Genomic DNA, 16,952 nt, shown 5'->3' with positions numbered 1-16,952 from the left:
TGGATTTATTTTTGGCTTAAACAATAAAGAAAATTATTGACATAACTGGAAGCCCAGATGTAGGACAGGTTTCACTGTTGACTTGGCTCAAGTTCAATGTTCCCGTGAATCTCTTTGCTCTGCTCTCTTCCATATGTGGCTTCACCCTCAGGTTGACAATGAGATAGCTGATCCTGTCCCCATATCCATGCACAAAATGTCCAGTGGATGAGAAGGAGGGTTGCTATGTTTGGAAACTCTCTCAGAAGAACAAAGAATTTTCCAAGACACCATGACAAAATTCTCCTCAGGTCTCATTGGTCCAAAATGGGCCACATGCCCATTCCTGTATCAATCATGTACAAGTAGGATGAGATTAGATAGATTACACAAGCCCACCCGTAAAAGTGATGTCAGCTTTCCTTTGGCACTTGGGCTGCTTAGACATGAGAAGGACTATCAGTAAGAATTGGAGTCAGCTCTGGGATAGAAAAAAAAAAAATTTTTTTTTTTGTTTTGTTTTGTTTAGAGAAAACACAAATTACAGTGGCTTAAACAATTAGAAGCATATTTTTCTCTCAGGTAAACCAAGGCTGAAGGTAGGTAGTGAAGGGCTAGTATGGCAGCTAGTAGTTCGTCAGGGACCCAGATTTCCTCTTTCTATCTCATTGTTCTCCCATATTCAACATGTGGCTTCTACATCATGGTTAAAGATAGCTCCCAAGCTACGGCCACCACACCCACTTCCAGGCACCAAAAAGGAGGGAAGAGAGGGAAGGGAGAGCCTGATCTCTCTCTTTAAGGACATGTCCCAGAAGTCACATGGTATACTTCTTCTAACTTCCTATTGGAGAGAATGTAATCATTTAGCAACATCTGACTGAAAAAAAAAAAAACATGGATTTTGTTCCAGGAAACTATTAGCCCACCTAAAAATCAGACGTTCTTCTCTATGGTAGAAAGAAAGTCCTGGCAATCATCTCCAAAAAATCAGCAACTGAAAACCCTATGGAGAACAGTTCTACTGTGACACACATTTGGTCACCATGAGTTGGAGTTGACTCAGTGACACCTGGTTTACTACTAAGGAAGAAGGGCAGAAGATATATTGAGAGATAACCAGTACTCTTTGCAATAGGTGGAAACATTCATTAAACTGGGGTTCTGTTGCAAAGGAAGAAAAGGAAATAAATGTTGTTTAGGCAACTAAGAATGTGTACTGCAGCCCTGCTTGGATCATTGGCCCATCCCCAGACTACTCAGTATTCCTAGTGTTATAAGATGCTCTGAATGACCATTGTGTATCACACATTTATCCCTGAAACTTGGTTGTGGAGTTATCCCAACCTAAAACTCATGATTGAGAATGGAGTTGGAGTAGTTCCCTAAAGAGATGCTGAGCCAACCAAAAAGTAAAAGAAAAAAAAGTTCCCTAGAGTGTTTGTATTTTTTTTATTATTATTTGTAAGCACTCTGTATAAGAATTGAGGCTAGTAAGATTGTGTCTGACTGATATGCTGCAAATGGTTTCCTCGTTGTTGTTGTTGTTGTTAGGTACCATCGAGTCAGTTCTGACTCATAGTGACCCTATGCACAACAGAATGAAACACTGCCCTGTCCTGTGCCATCCTTACAATCGTTCTTATGCTTGAGCTCACTGTTGCACCCACTGTGGCAATCCACCTCGTTGAGGGTCTTCCTCTTTTCTGCTGACCCGGTACTCTGCCAAGCATGATGTCCTTCTCCAGGGACTGATCCCTCCTGACAACATGTCCAAAGTATGTAAGACGCAGTCTCGCCATTCTTGCCTCTAAGGAGCTTTCTGGCTGCACTTCTTCCAAGACAAATGTCTTCATTCTTTTCGCAGTCCATGGTATATTCAATATTCTTTGCCAACACCACAATTCAAAAGCATCAACTCTTCTTCGGTCTTCTTTATTCACTGTCCAGCTTTCACATGCATATGACGTGATTGAAAATGCCATGGCCTGGGTCAGGTCTGCCTTAGTCTTCAAGGTGACATCTTTGCTCTTCAAACTTTGAAGAGGTCCTTTGCAGCAGATTTGCCCAATGCAATGCACCTTTTGATTTCTTGACGGCTGCTTCCATGGCTATTGATTGTGGATCCAAGTAAAATGAAATCCTTGACAACTTCAATCTTTTCTCCGTTTATCACAATGTTGCTCATTGGTCCAGTTGTGAGGATTTTTGTTTTCTTTGTGTTAAGGTGCAGTCCATTCTGAAGACTGTGATCTTTGATCTTCATTAGTAAGTGCTTCAAGTCCTCTTCTTCACCTTCAGCATACAAGGTTGTGTCATCTGCATAATGCAGGTTGTTAATGAGTCTTCCTCCAATCCTGATGCCCCATTCTTCTTCATATAGTCCAGCTTCTCTTATTATCTGTTCAGCATACAGATTAAATAGGTATGGTGAAAGAATACAACCCTGACGTACACCTTTCCTGACTTTAAACCACACAGTATCCCCTTGTTCTGTCTGAACAACTTCCTCTTGATCTACGTAAAGGCTCTGCAAGAGCACAACTAAGTTTTCTGGAATTCCCATTCTTCGCAATGTTATCCATAGTTTGTTATGATCCACACAGTCGAATGCCTTTGCATAGTCAATAAAACACAGGTAAACATCCTTCTGGTATTCTCTGCTTTCAGCCAGGATCCATCTGACATCAGCAATGATATCCCTGGTTCCATGTCCTCTTCTGAAACTGGCCTGAATTTCTGGCAGTTCCCTGTCGATATACTGCTACAGCCACTTTTGAATGATCTTCAGCAAAATTTTGTTTGCGTGTGATATTAATGATATTGTTCTATAATTTCCGCATTCGGTTGGATCACCTTTCTTGGGAATAGGCACAAATATGGGTCTCTTCCAGTCAATTGGCCAGGAAGCTGTCTTCCATATTTCTTGGCATAGATGAGTGAGCACCTCCAGTGCTGCATCTGTTTGTTGAAACATCTCAATTGATATTCCATCAATCCCTGGAGCCTTGTTTTTCACCAATCCCTTCAGAGCAGCTTGGACTTCTTCCTTCAGTACCATCAGTTCCTGATCATATGCCACCTCTTGAAATGGTTGAATATCAACTAATTCTTTTCGGTATAATGACTCTGTGTATTCCTTCCATCTTCTTTTGATGCTTCCTACGTCGTTTAATATTTTCCCCCATGGAATCCTTCACTATTGCAACTCGAGGCTTGAATTTTTTCTTCAGTTCTTTCAGCTTGAGAAACGCTGAGCATGTTCTTCCCTTTTGGTTTTCCATCTCCAGCTCTTTGCACATGTCATTATAATACTTTATTTTGTCTTCTCAAGAGGCCCTTTGAAATCTTCTGTTCAGTTCTTTTATTTCATCAATTCTTCCTTTTGCTTTAGCTGCTCGACACTCAAGAGCAAGTTTCAGAGTTTCCTCTGACATCCGTCTTGGTCTTTTCTTTCTTTCCTGTCTTTTCAGTGACCTCTTGCTTTCTTCATGGATGATGTCCTTGATGTCACTCCACAACTCATCTGGCCTTCAGTCACTAGTGTTCAATACGTCAAATCTGTTCTTGAGATGGTCTCTAAGTTCAGGTGGGATATACTCCAGGTCTTATTTTTTTTTATAGTGGCTTAACACACATAGGGATTTCTTTTTCTCCAGTAACAGGAAGTTCAGGGCAGATTTGGTGGACTTATGACACACTCAAGAATCTAAGCTTATTCCACATTTCTGTTCCTCTACCCTTAATATGTAAGTTTTCCTTCAAGCTCACAAGATAACTGCTGCAATTATAGGCATCACATATTAATTCCATTTAGGAAGAAAAGAAAAGGGCAAAATGGAAAAGTTGCATGCTACTTAACCCCATCTATTTATCAGGAAATAATATCTTTCCTGGAAACCCCACCTGTTAAACTTCTCATTGCCAAGAACTAGTTCACATGCCCACCCATAGAAGCAAGGGAATCTTGGGGAGATGAGTATTTTTATCTAATCACATTTTGGTCCTGAACAAAATCAGCCTCTATTATTAAAGAAGGGAAAGTGGGTAGACAATATTGTCTGCCACAATTTTTCATATACATATAAATACACATACCAAACCCATCGCCATTTAGTCGATTCTGACTCATAGTGACCCTATAGGATGGAGTAGAGCTGACCCACGGGGCTTCCAAGGAGTGGCTGGTGGAGCTGAACTGCCAACCTTTTGATTGGTGCTTAACGCTTAAACACTGCACCACCAGGGCTACAAACATACATATATATATGATATATATGATATAAAATAATGAACTAACTTATTTTTTCCAATTAATAAACCATTAATTTTCCCAGCATTTTATTGAATTAGCCATGACCTCTTTACTGATGTGGCATTCAACCTCATAATATTTTAAAAATTATAGAGGTTCCAGTCCTAGTAGTGACACAGTTGTATCTTACAGACCAACATTCCTCAGATAACAACTATAAACTTTGCATAAAATAGACCAAACAACTTTTGAAAGCACTGGAGAGTAACCAAAAGCAGACAGAAATTGGAGGGTGTTGACACTTGGAAGGAGGAAGTGATAATAGGTGAGTTTCTCAATTTTTAACTTTTTGCCCAAGTGCCATATCTTGGATAGAAACCTGTACTCTTACTGGCTTAAAGAACCAAAATGGAGAGTTCTGGGCTACTGTAGCAGCAGAGGAGTAAAGGCAGACATCCTAGAAAGGAGAGTGTCACAAGGAGAGAACACTAATTTTTAAATATAAACTGCCAAATCTCTAGTTGACCCCTTAATTATGCATAGGCAGTGCAGACATCAAGCAGCCCAGTTGAAATTCAAGTAACTGAACAGAGATTTCAGTTGGTACCTACTGCAAGAGACACAGAGTTTCAGCCAATTACTATATTTTTACACAAATAACATGCAATTTCTGCATTAACCAGCCAAACCCTCCCTCTGTGAGGTATTTTTGTAAGCACACTATGCTAATTTTTTTACAGCAACATGTGGAAGAGGATTGGCATGGCACTGCTTGTGAGGGTGCCTCACAGGGGGAGGGCACAGCTGGCAAACAAACACAGAAGGGTGCATTATTTGTATAGCAATATAAAAAAAAAAATTTTTTTTTTTTTTTATAGCAATATGGTACTCACTAAAACAAAACAAAACAAAATCAACACTCTTTGGAGGAATATGACAGAATCCAAGGACTCTACGATGTATCATCTGCAATATCTAAGATACGATCTAAAGTTATTTGACATGCAAAGACTAGGAAATTTGGCCCATACTCAGGAGGAAAGGTGATCAATTTGAAGTGGAAACCAATCCTGAAGTGACCCAGATTTTGGAATTAGAGGACCAGGATTTTAAGGCAGCTATTTTAACAATGCTCAGCAAAGGGTCTAAGGTCTCCATCCACTTCTGCTCCTTCCTCTTGGAAAGGGTATAAAGAATAGGCTATCTTCTTAGGCATATGCCTATATGTTCTCTGAAAAACAGGAGTAAGAATTAACCAGGCTGATAAAAGTACATGTATTAGTTTCCCAGGGCTTCCATATCAAGGTACCACAAACTGGGTGGCTTAAACAACAGAAATTTATTCTCTCAAAGTTCCAGAGGCTACATGTCTGAAATCAACGTGTCAGCAGGGCCATGTTCCCTCTTAAGGTGCCTAGGAAAGAATCCTCCCTTGTCTCTTCCCAGATTCTGGTGGTTGCTGGTAGCCCTTGGTGTTCCTTGTCTTGTAGCAGCATTACTCCAATCTGACTCCGTATTCACATGGCATTTTTCCTATTGTGTGTCTCTATGTGTTCACATGGCCTTCCTATAATGACCTTGTCATTGCATTTAGGGCTCACCATAATCCAATATATGCTCATTCTAACTTACTAATTACATCTGAAAAGACCCTATTTCCAAATTAAATCACATTCTGAGGTTCTAGGTGCACATGAATTTTGGGGGAATACTATTCAACCCAGTATAGTAAGAAAAGTGCTTTGGGTAGAAAAGTAGGATAAAGATTTCACAAAGACAGGAGTTTACAACCTCTTTGTGCAGAAGGTAAAACATACCCTTTCCATTATCAGTGACAGATCACTGAGTTGGCAGAAGACTCTTGTCAAATCCATAGATCCCTAGCTCACTTGGGTCAGAAGTGGAAGGATTGGCAGTTCTGCAATTACATGGTTCTTTTGTTGCCTAGCTTATTTACATCCTTACTAAAAATGTAACTAATCCTTCTTCCATGAAGTTTGCACTACAGCCCACCCCAGTCTCTGCAAGGGGAGTTTCTTCAATACCTTGATGATGTTTCTTTCAGCAATTCAACACAGCAGGAGAATCACCGTAGGGAATAGAAACTAAGACTCAAAGGGGCAAGAAGATTCCACAGAAGTCACAAAACCTGCTACAGATAGAGCAAAGATCAGCTCTGTCAGAAGCTGAAGTGGGTCACCTTACTAACCCATTTCTTTAATCTATCATTTAGGGAAAATAGCTAATCCACTGATTGCTCCCTATTCTGCAAGCAAGTTTGCTCTGGATGGGTTCTTCTCCTCCATCAGGACAGAATATTCAGTGACCAAAGTCAATGTGTCAATCACTCTCTGTGTCCTTGGCCTCATAAACACAGGTAAGGTCAAGACATTGGAGTAAATAAACCAGCAAATGAATTGCCTGTCTTACCATTGTGGGAAAAAACAGTGCTGAACTCTGACTCATGGGTAATCCACTGAAAACATGCAAGAGAAAGAGAAAGCAGTAGTCCTCTCATTTAATGAAGGGCTTCTGTCACTAGTGGAACTTCCTGACCACTCTTTGACCTCCTTTCCATTCTGACCATCAAGTATCCTAGGTGACACCACACTCATCACCTAACCCCACTTTGAACACCTTAAGTCCTTATGGACACTCAATGGCCATTACTTTCCTATATGAGACTTACCAAATACAAGTTTGTGTTTTTTAGATAACACCACCAGTAATAGACATATCAATATTATGAAATCCTTGATATGGTGCACTAAGAAGGACATAGCAACATTTTTTTAAATTTTTATTGTGCTTTAAGTGAAAGTTTACAAGTCACTCTCTCATACAAAAATTTATATACACCTTACTATGTACTCCTAGTTGCTCTCCCCCTAGTGAGACAGCACACTCCTTCTCTCCACTCTCTCTTTTCGTGTCCATTCAGCCAGCTTCTGACTCCCTCTGCCCCCTCATCTCCCCTCTAGACAGGAGCTGCCCACATAGTCTCACGTGCCTACTTGATCCAAGAAGCCCACTCTTCACCAGTATCATTTCTATCCCATAGCCCAGTACAATCCCTGTCTGAAGAGTTGGTATAGCAACATTTTTGTGTGTTCTTGCCAAAAAATGCATAATCTCACTCCAACCATGACAGAACACTGGACACCCCCAAATTGAGGGACATGGTACAAAACAATTGATCAGTACTCTTCAAAAGTGTCAATGCTACAAGAGACAAGGGAAGACTAAGAAAATTGTCACACATTGGAGGAGACAAAGGAGAAATAACTAAATGCAATCTTGGGTAGGATTCTGGGGCAGACAGGGGGCATCAGTGAAAAAATAAGGTCTGTAGTTTAGTTATTGTAACTGTTCTTGATAATTACACAAGGGTTATGTATGATGTTAAGGTTAGGGGAAGCAGGGTAAAGGATATAAGGGAACATTTTGTACAATCTTTGCAACTTTTCTTTAAGTCCAAATACAAGTCCACCTAAAACATTCAGCAGGAAATATAAGAAAACTTCATTTAAACAGTAACTGAGTAGTAGTTAAAAAAAAGAGAGAGAGAGACAAGAAAGAGATGGCAACAAAGAGAGAACCTGAAAACTTGGACAGAAAGAGAAGGTAACAATAGAATTACCTTCTAAATGAAGGGACTAGTGTTGGCAAGGGACTAAAAGCCTGGATTCGTGTCCATCTCTTCCTTTTATAAGTATATCCAAAAACAAAACCCGCTGCTGTCGAGTTGATTCCAACTCATAGCGACCCAAAAGGGCAGAGTAGAACTGCCCCATAGAGTTTCCAAGGAGCGACTGGTGGATTTGAACTGCTGGCCTTTTGGTTAGCAGCCGTAGCACTTAACCACTATGCCACCAGGGTTTCCCATTATCATATAGCACTCTGTTTTTGCCCACTGATTCTTCCCATTAGCTACTGGCTCATCATGACTTCTGCCCTCATTCTGGCCCCCTACATTCCCTCCCAGCCAAAACACCAAAGACAGCATGATTCAAATCTCCCAACTGACCACTTCTAACTACCCTGAAAAATCTTCATCTGGGAAGGCAGGACCGTGTTAATACTACAGCCTCTCTTTGTCCCACAGGCCTAAACATTCCCAGGCTGTATGTGTTCCCAGTAGTGCTGAACAAGCACTGGCAAACAGTCCCCAGCAGCTAAACCACTGGTCTTCCATCATGTAGACCACACTAGTTTTTGATAACCCCACTCTTCCCTTCTCATTCTACAGAAACAGCCATGAAGGCAATTTCTGGAATAGTTGATGGCAACCCAGCTCCAAAGGATGAATGTGCCCTGGAGATCATCAAAGCGGGAGCCCTGCGCCAAGAGGAAGTATATTATAACAATTCACCCTGGCTTGCTTTCTTGCTGGGAAATCCAGGGAGGAAGTTCATGGAATTTCTCTCCTTAAGGAGTTATAATATGGACAAATTTATAAACAACTAGGCACTGTGGGGGAGCCTGGAACTTTTCTGCCAGATATTTATCTGGGCTCCATCTGTGAAGCCATATTCCAGCAGGATAAATAGAGCATTCCTAGAGATTTGCAAATCACAGTTCACATCTCATAATTTGAAGGGGTTCCTCTAACAGTTGCACAGTAGAAATTTAATTATAATAAATGTCAAGAACCACTGCAGCCTGTAGTTGTGAAACTGATAGTAACCACAGGTATAATTATAAGGTAGTTATATCAAATTTACCTCTTATGTATAATAATATTATGATGATTAATACAAAATTAATTATAATAAAGGTCACATAAACTTTAAAAATTCATAACTGGTAGCTCTTACTTGAATTCATTCAATATGGTTTCTTTAAAACCCAAGTGACATCTTTCAATATGCATTTTGTAATTTGTGGTCTGAACCACAGAATCTGTTCCTCAGTTGAAAAAAAATCATTTAACTTTTCATTTGGTGGACACGATATCCTTACCTTTTCTGTATATTTCAGATGTTCTTTGCATTCACCGATCTTGCTCCTCTTGGAAGGAGGATCCCTGGGCATGAGTCACTAGGGCAAGGCCATGGAAGTGGAGGTCCCTGGATACTGGAGCCCCAGAGCCTATGCCAGTCACTGGGCTGAGAGTACATCAAGCATTTCTACTTATATGTGAATGCTCAGCTGTACACTGGAAGTTTGGAGAAGAGGGGCTGCAGTTTAAATCTTGCCACTCAAGCATTCAGTCACTCATTCATTCTGCAAATATTTATCAAACTCTTGACAGGCATCACTTGACAACAACAAAATGTCAAACAAAATATCAGCTATATTAACCACTCAGCAAAGCCCTGCATTGATCAGGGCCCCAACAGGTATGGATGGCATGCTCAAATTGGATAATTTTAGTAGAGTTTAATAAAAAGGGACTCTTTACAAAAGTGTGGGCAAGGTATAAGGAAATCACAAGAGGAACTGCAGTCTCAGAGCAAGAAGAGCTGTTTCCAAGCCTATGCCCACTGGAACAAAAGGAGTGAACTGTTTCCAGGGCTCAGAGATGGAAAGAACTGTTTGGAGAGGGCCACGTGACAGGAGCTGTGGCACGCAGTTAAGTGATTCAACTAGCACACCAAGGACCATCAAGGAGGGAGCTAGGAGAATAAATACCTCGCCCTCATTCTCTTCCCTCCCTCAGATCTCATGGTGCTGCTTCCCATTAGCGGAACAGAGAGGCAAGGGAGGAGACGGATAGAGACCATAGAGATCAGCTTCCCAATGCACAGAACAGAATGAAAAGCATGGAGGATGTTCTGGAGTGAGAGATGGAGCATATTCAGCATGAACCCGGCACTCTCCAATGTAGGGCCTCCATGGTAACTGATGCTAGGACACGAGACATGGGCCTGGAAGCATAAGGGAAACTTCTCCTTTTTCCTCCTATGAATCTGAATGCCTGGGCGGCAGAACAGATTTGAGTCCATTGAGCCAGCCAGCCACATGGACACAGAGCTGTATCTGAGAGTATGAATATGGCTGGACTTTTCTTAGAAAGAGGTCCTTTCCAAGAAATGTTCAGTACGAGGGAGCAAGAAAGACCTGACCAAATAGAGCAAAAATCTGAAGTCTGGTTTCTGACTATATAGCGTAATAACACATACATATACATATTAAATGTGGCCTAATAGAAGTCTCAGTTTCTGATCAATCAGATCAACATCCCAAACTTTCCTGTAGAATTGAGGCTCCCTTTTTTTTTTTTTTTTTTTTCCACAGACATTGTGTGAGGAGATGGGATGCAGTAATTCCTTTACTGAAGGATTGAGACAATATTAAAATTAAATTAGAATTTGGATGGGGAGGGGTTAAACTTCTTGCTAAATGAGCTTTCTCCATAATCCGAAAGGGAAGATCTCAGAAATCAGGCCTGAAAACCAAACTATCTGCACCCACATGCCTTACTGTCTTCACTAACATGACGACATTACAATTCCATTCTCTTTGTCACCATGACTTTACTATTCCAGGGAACTCTTGCCCAGGAAGATAAATGTTACAAAGCCATTTTAAATGCTCAAAGTTTCAGCAAACAGCATCACATGACTATTAGTCTTCAAGAGGAGAGGATGTATAGGTAATCAAGAATATTGCTTAATAAATGTAAAGCTGTTCAATATCTGCACAGCAGTAATCAACTGCATCTCCACGACACAATTTTCATTTCTGTGGACAACAATCATTTGCATTACTACAAGTATTTTTTAACTTAAAGAGTTATAAAACAGCTCAAAGACAATGACGAGCTGAGGAAACCCAGAAGTTCCACCACACAGAACACCCAGTCATTTTCTTTCTTTGAGGGGTGGGAGCTAGGGGAAAGGGGACATTTCAAAATCTTTCACATGTTAAACCTCACTAGTAATCAGGAAAATGCAACTTAAAACAATGAAATACAATATTACACCTGTGAGTGGGAATGAAATACTGATAAGAAAAAGTGTTGGCTACGTTCAAGGAAGAGTCATACTTTGCTGGTGGAGTGCACATTGGTAAAATCACTTTGGAGAGTTTGTTTAGATGCCAATGGATACACCAATTCAAAATAATTTAAGCATTAAGGTAAACTTCTTTTTTCCAAATAAGAGGTCTCGATATGGGTGGTTCCATGTTGGTTAATTTATGTCATAAGGTCCAGGTTCTTTTCATCTTTCCTCTTGGGCTAGCTCACCGTCTGGTCATAAAATGGCTGCTGTGGTTCTAGTTGTTACATATAAATTATAATATCCTTAGGCAGAAAAGGTTCTTATTTTTACATTATTATAGTGCCCCCGTAACTGGTCTGCCTGCTACCACTCTTGGCTCCTACAGTCCATTCTTCTCACAGCAACCAGAGTCATCTTTTAAAATGTACATCAGATTATATCATTCCAGCCACACTGATCCTTTTGCTGTTTCTAGCATTCCAAGGACACTTGGACCTCAGAGCCTTTGTCCTTGCTATTCTAGCCAGAATGTTCTTTCCCCAGATAACTCCCTATTTATGTATCCATTCAAATGCCACCTTCTCAGAGAGACCTTCCCCCAACATCTGATGTAGAACAGTAACCTCAGCTCTTAGGCTCCTTATCCCTCTTCCTATAATTTGTTTTTCTTCATAGCAGTTGTTGTTGTTGTTAGGTGTCGTTGAGTTGGTTCTGACTCATAGCAACCCTGTGTACAGCAGAAGGAAACACTGCCCAGTCCTGCACCATCCTAATTGTTGTTATGCTTAAGCCCATCATTGGTGCCACTGTGTCAATCCATCTCATTGAGGGTCTTCCTCTTTTTCACTGACCCTCTACTTTACCAAGCCATGATGTCTTTCCCCAGGGACTGATCCCTCCTGATAACATGTCCAAAGTATGTGAGATGTAGTCTCCCCATCCTTGCTTCTAAGGAGCATTCTGGTTGTACTTCTTCCAAGACAGATTTGTTAGTTCTTTTGGCAGTCCATGGTATATTGAATACTCTTCTCCAACACCACAATTCAAAGGCGTCAATTATTCTTTGGTCTTCCTTATTCATTGTCCAGCTTTCACACGCATATGAGGCAATTGAAAACACCATGGTTTGGGTGAGGCGCACCCTAGTCTTCAAGGTGACATCTTTGCTTTTCAACACTTTAAAGAGGTCTTTTATAGCAGATTTGCCCAATGCAGTGCATCTTTTGATTTCTTGACTGCTGCTTCCATGGGTGTTAATTGTGAATCCAAGCAAAATGAAATTCTTGACAAATTCAATCTTTTCTCTGTTTATCATGATGTTGCTTATTGATCCAGTTGTGAGGATTTTTGTTTTATGTTGAGGTGTAATCCATACTGAAGGCTGTGGTCTTTGATGTTCATCAGTAAGTGATTTAAGTCCTCTTTGCTTTCAGCAAGTAAGGCTGTGTCATCTGTATATCACAAGATGTTAATAAGTATTCCTGCAATCCTGATGCCCCATTCTTCTTCATATAGTCCAGGTTCTTGGATTATTTGCACAGCATACAGATTGAATAGGTATGGTGAAAGGGTACAACCCTGACACACACTTTTCATGACTTTAAACCACACAGTATCCCCTTGTTCTGTTCGAACAACTGCCTCTTGATCCTCATGAGGTTCCTCATGAGCACGATTAAGTGTTCTGAAATTCCCATCCTTCACAATGTTATCCATAATTTGTTATGATCCACAGAGTTGAATCCCTTTGTATAGTCAATAAAACACAGGTAAACATCTTTCTGGTATTCTCTGCTTTCAGCCAGGATACATCTGACATCAGCAATGATATCCCTTGTTCCACGTCTTCTTTTGAATCCAGCTTGCTGCTGCTTTTGAATGATCTTCAGCAAAATTTTACTTGCGTGTGATATTAATATTGTTCAATAATTTCCGCATTCCGTGGAATCCTTGTCTTGGAAATAGGCATAAATATAGATCTCTTCCAGTCAGATGGCCAGGTAGCTGTCTTTCAAATTTCTTATCATAGACGAGTGACTACTTCTAGCGCTGTATCCATTTGTTGAAACATCTCAATTGGTATTCCGTCAGTTCCTGGAGCCTTGTTTTTCACCAGCACCTTCAGTGCAGCTTGGGCTTCTTCCTTCAGTACCATCGGTTCCTGCTCATATGCTACCTCCTGAAATGGCTGAAGGTTGACTGATTCATTTTGGTATAGTGATTCTGTGTATTCTTTCCATCTTCTTTTGATGCTTCCTGTGTCATTTAATATTTTTCCCGTAAGATTCTTCAGTATTGCAAGTTGAGGATTGAATTTTTCCTTCAGTTCTTTCAGCTTGAGAAATGCCAAGCATGTTCTTGCCTTTTGGTTTTCTATCTCCAAGTCTTTGCACATGTCATTATAAATACTTTACTTGGTCTTCTCGAGATGCCCTTTGAAATCTTCTGTTTAACTCTTTTACTTCATCATTTCTTCCTTTCGCTTTAGCTACTTTACATTCAAGAGTGAGTTTAAGAGTCTCTTCTGACATCCATTTTGTCTTTGCTTTCTTCACATATGATGTCTTTCCACAATGCGTCCGGTCTTCAGTCATTAGTGTTCAACACATCAAATCTCTTCTTGAGAAGGTCTCTAAATTCAGATGGGATATAATCAAGGTCTTACTTTGGCTCTTGTGGATTTGTTCTAATTTTCTTCAGTTTCAACTTGAATTTGCATATGAGCAATTGATGGTCTGGTCCACAGTCAGCCCCTGGCCTTGTTCTGACAGATGATATTGAGCTTTTCCATCGTCTCTTTCCACAGATGTAGTCGATTTGATTCCTGTGTATTCCATCTAGTGAGGTCCGCATGTATAGTTGCCGCTTATGTTGGTGAAAAACGTATCTGCAATGAAGATGCCATTGGTCTTGCAAAATTCTATCACGCGATCTCCAGCATCATTTCGATCACCAAAGCTATACTTTCCAACTACCAATCCTTCGTTTTTGTTTCCAACTTTTGCATTCCAATCACCAGTAATTATCAATGCATCCTGATTGCATGTTCAATCAATTTCATACTGCAGAAGCTGGTAAAAATCTTCAAGTTCCTCATCTTTGGCCTTAGTGTTTGGTGCATAAATTTGAATAATAGTCGTATTAACTGGTCTTCCTTGTAGACGAATGAATATTATCCTATTACTGACAGTGTTGTACTTCAGGATAGATCTTGAAATGTTCTTTTTGATGATGGGGGCAACTCCATTCCTCTTCAATTTATCATTCATAGCATAATAGACCATATGATTGTCTGATTCAAAATGGCCAATACCAGTCCATCTCAGCTCACTAATGCCTAAGATATCAATGTTTATGTGTTCCATTTCATTTTTGACAACTGCCAATTTTCCTAGGCTCCTACCTCGTACATTCCACATTCCACGTTCCAATTATTAATGGATGTTTGCAGCTGTTTCTTCTCATTTTGAGCCACGACACATCAGCAAATGAAGGTCCTGAAAGCTTTACTCCATCCATGTCATTAAGGTTGACTCTACTTTGAGGAGGCAGCTCTTCCCCAGTAGTCTTTTGAGTGCCTTCCGACCTGAAGGGCTCATCTTCTGGCACTATATCAGTGTTCTACTGCAATTCATAAGGTTTTCATTGGCTAATTCTTTTCAGAAGTAGATTTCTGGGTCCTCCTTCCTACTCTGTCTCCATCTGGAAGCTCAGCTGAAACCTGTCTGCCATGGGTGAGTCTGCTGGTATTTGAATACTGGTGGCATAGGTTCCAGTATCACAGCAACATGCAAGCCCCCACAGTACAACAAACTGACACACACACAGGGGACAGCAGTTATTAGCACCTGTTATATTGTACTTTTTTGTTTGTTTATTGCCTCTGTACTCCTCTCCCCACCAATTAGAATATAACTCCAAGAGAGCCTAGAACAATACTTACCATAAAATAGACATCAAATACATTTTTGCTGAAAGAATGAATGAATCGGGGGGAAAAATAACTTTCCTGGAAACCCCCAACAGAATTCCCTTCACACTCCATTCATCTGGTATAGATTTGCATCATATGACCATGACAACCAGTTGGCAAAGGTACTGGGAATACCATAATTAGTTTGGAACGCTTAAGACTTACCCCCTTGATTTTGGTAGGGACACAGCCCCATGAGAAACACATAGCTGTCTGATATCCAAACAAAATTGGAGTTCTGCTGACAAGGAAGGAATGAAAGGAGGACTTCTGGCTAACCAATAGTGCCAGCCCCAGATAATAATTTAGCTTAATAAAAAAAAAAGGGGGGGGAAGATATTCATAACCTGCAATCCAACAACTTCACCAATAACTATCTACCTTAGATATTACCAGAATATACCTAAACATGGTAACTGTGGCACTGTCTATAACATTCAGGTAGAAATAACCTAGCTGTGCCTCAGTAAAGGAAAGAATACATAAACCATGTTTCTGCCATATGATGAAATACAACATAACACTTGAAATAAATAAATCTTAATACATGTAGCAACATGAGTAAATTTTGTAGCAAATTTTATGTCTTATTTTGGTTTTGATGGTTTGGTTTGGTTTTGTGTGGTTGCCCAATATCCAATTCCCTCTTTATGATAGGAGCAGACCCCATCTTATGAGTCTTGATTGGAGAAAAAGTCACAGCGACCACTCCCACTATAAGTCTATACAGAAGCCAGATAGTTATGTTTCCATTCTACTTCTCCTGCATAGTCATGCCAGACCTCATCAGGAGCTAGTGTTGTAAAAACAGAGACTGTACTGAATCCATCAGGTGACAGTGGCAGTAGTGAGTGGCAGAGGTTCTTGCAGCAAGAGCCACGCCCCAGCTTCAGCAGTGCCAGCAATACAAATGGCTGTTGTCCGTGGACAACTTCCTTTTAAAAGAATCTTGCCTTCCTAGCTCACTCTATCGTGAACTCAAAAGTAACGTACAAGGATGTCCATTTTAACACTGTATGTGGAATCCAGACGTTCACTGCTCCTTTCTCACCGGCCTTGACACAAAACTTCTGCATCTCTTTGTGGATTCCAAAAGTAATTCCACCCTCACTGAAGTATTAGTGAGCAATTCAGCAGTTTCTCAACATTTTGGAGGAGAGAAGGAAGAGTGTGTCCCCGTCCATTCAGTGTGCATCATTAACTCAAAAGCTCCCCCTTGGCCGTGTCGCCTTCAAAGCTTTCGTGTCTCTTTCCTGGCTCCACCTCATATCTGACCCTGACCCTCAGAGTATTCAGCCCCCATCCTCCTTTTTCTCCCTCAGTCATCATGCAAAGCTGATACTGACTCTAGCTTGAGACTATCCAGCACTATTTTTTTTTAACAAAAATAGTCTCTTCTCACAAAGAAATTATTGTAATAATTTCTAGAAAAATAAAAATTCCAGCAAATACTACATTTGTAGGAACCAAAAAATTAAGAAACAACCTTAATGTTTATCCACAGGAGAAAGGTTAATAAATTATAGGACATCAGTATGATGAAATTAGTATATTATAATTACAAGGGATGAGATAGGGTTATATATACTCACATGGAAGCATGGCTAAGACATACTCTTAAGTGAATAAAACAAGTTGCTGAAAAATATGTGTAATATAATCTCATTTATGTTAAAAAATATGTTTGTGTGTGTTATAACATCCCTGGGGGGCACACAAATGGTTGGGGCTTGATTACTAGCCAAAAGATTGGTGGTGGTTCAAACCCACCCAGAGGTGCCTCGGAAGACAGGCCTCG

The 16,952-nt window shown here is 40.3% G+C and overlaps 1 protein-coding gene across 1 annotated transcript in view; it reads left to right on the top strand.

Annotated features, from left to right (window-relative positions):
* HSD11B1 (hydroxysteroid 11-beta dehydrogenase 1) overlaps positions 1 to 8,854 on the top strand; it is a 43,294-nt gene extending 34,440 nt beyond the window's left edge. The window contains exons 5-6 of the mRNA XM_003410282.3: positions 6,468 to 6,611; positions 8,484 to 8,854. Of these exons, the coding sequence (XP_003410330.1) occupies positions 6,468 to 6,611; positions 8,484 to 8,701 (362 nt within the window). The 3' untranslated portion in view covers positions 8,702 to 8,854. The remainder of the gene's footprint in view (positions 1 to 6,467; positions 6,612 to 8,483) is intronic.
* The last annotated feature ends 8,098 nt before the right edge of the window (positions 8,855 to 16,952 follow it).

This window comes from Loxodonta africana, chromosome 20, assembly GCF_030014295.1.
Source record: "Loxodonta africana isolate mLoxAfr1 chromosome 20, mLoxAfr1.hap2, whole genome shotgun sequence".
NCBI classification, from domain to species: Eukaryota; Metazoa; Chordata; class Mammalia; order Proboscidea; family Elephantidae; genus Loxodonta; species Loxodonta africana.
This window is presented reverse-complemented; position numbering and strand designations above follow the sequence as displayed.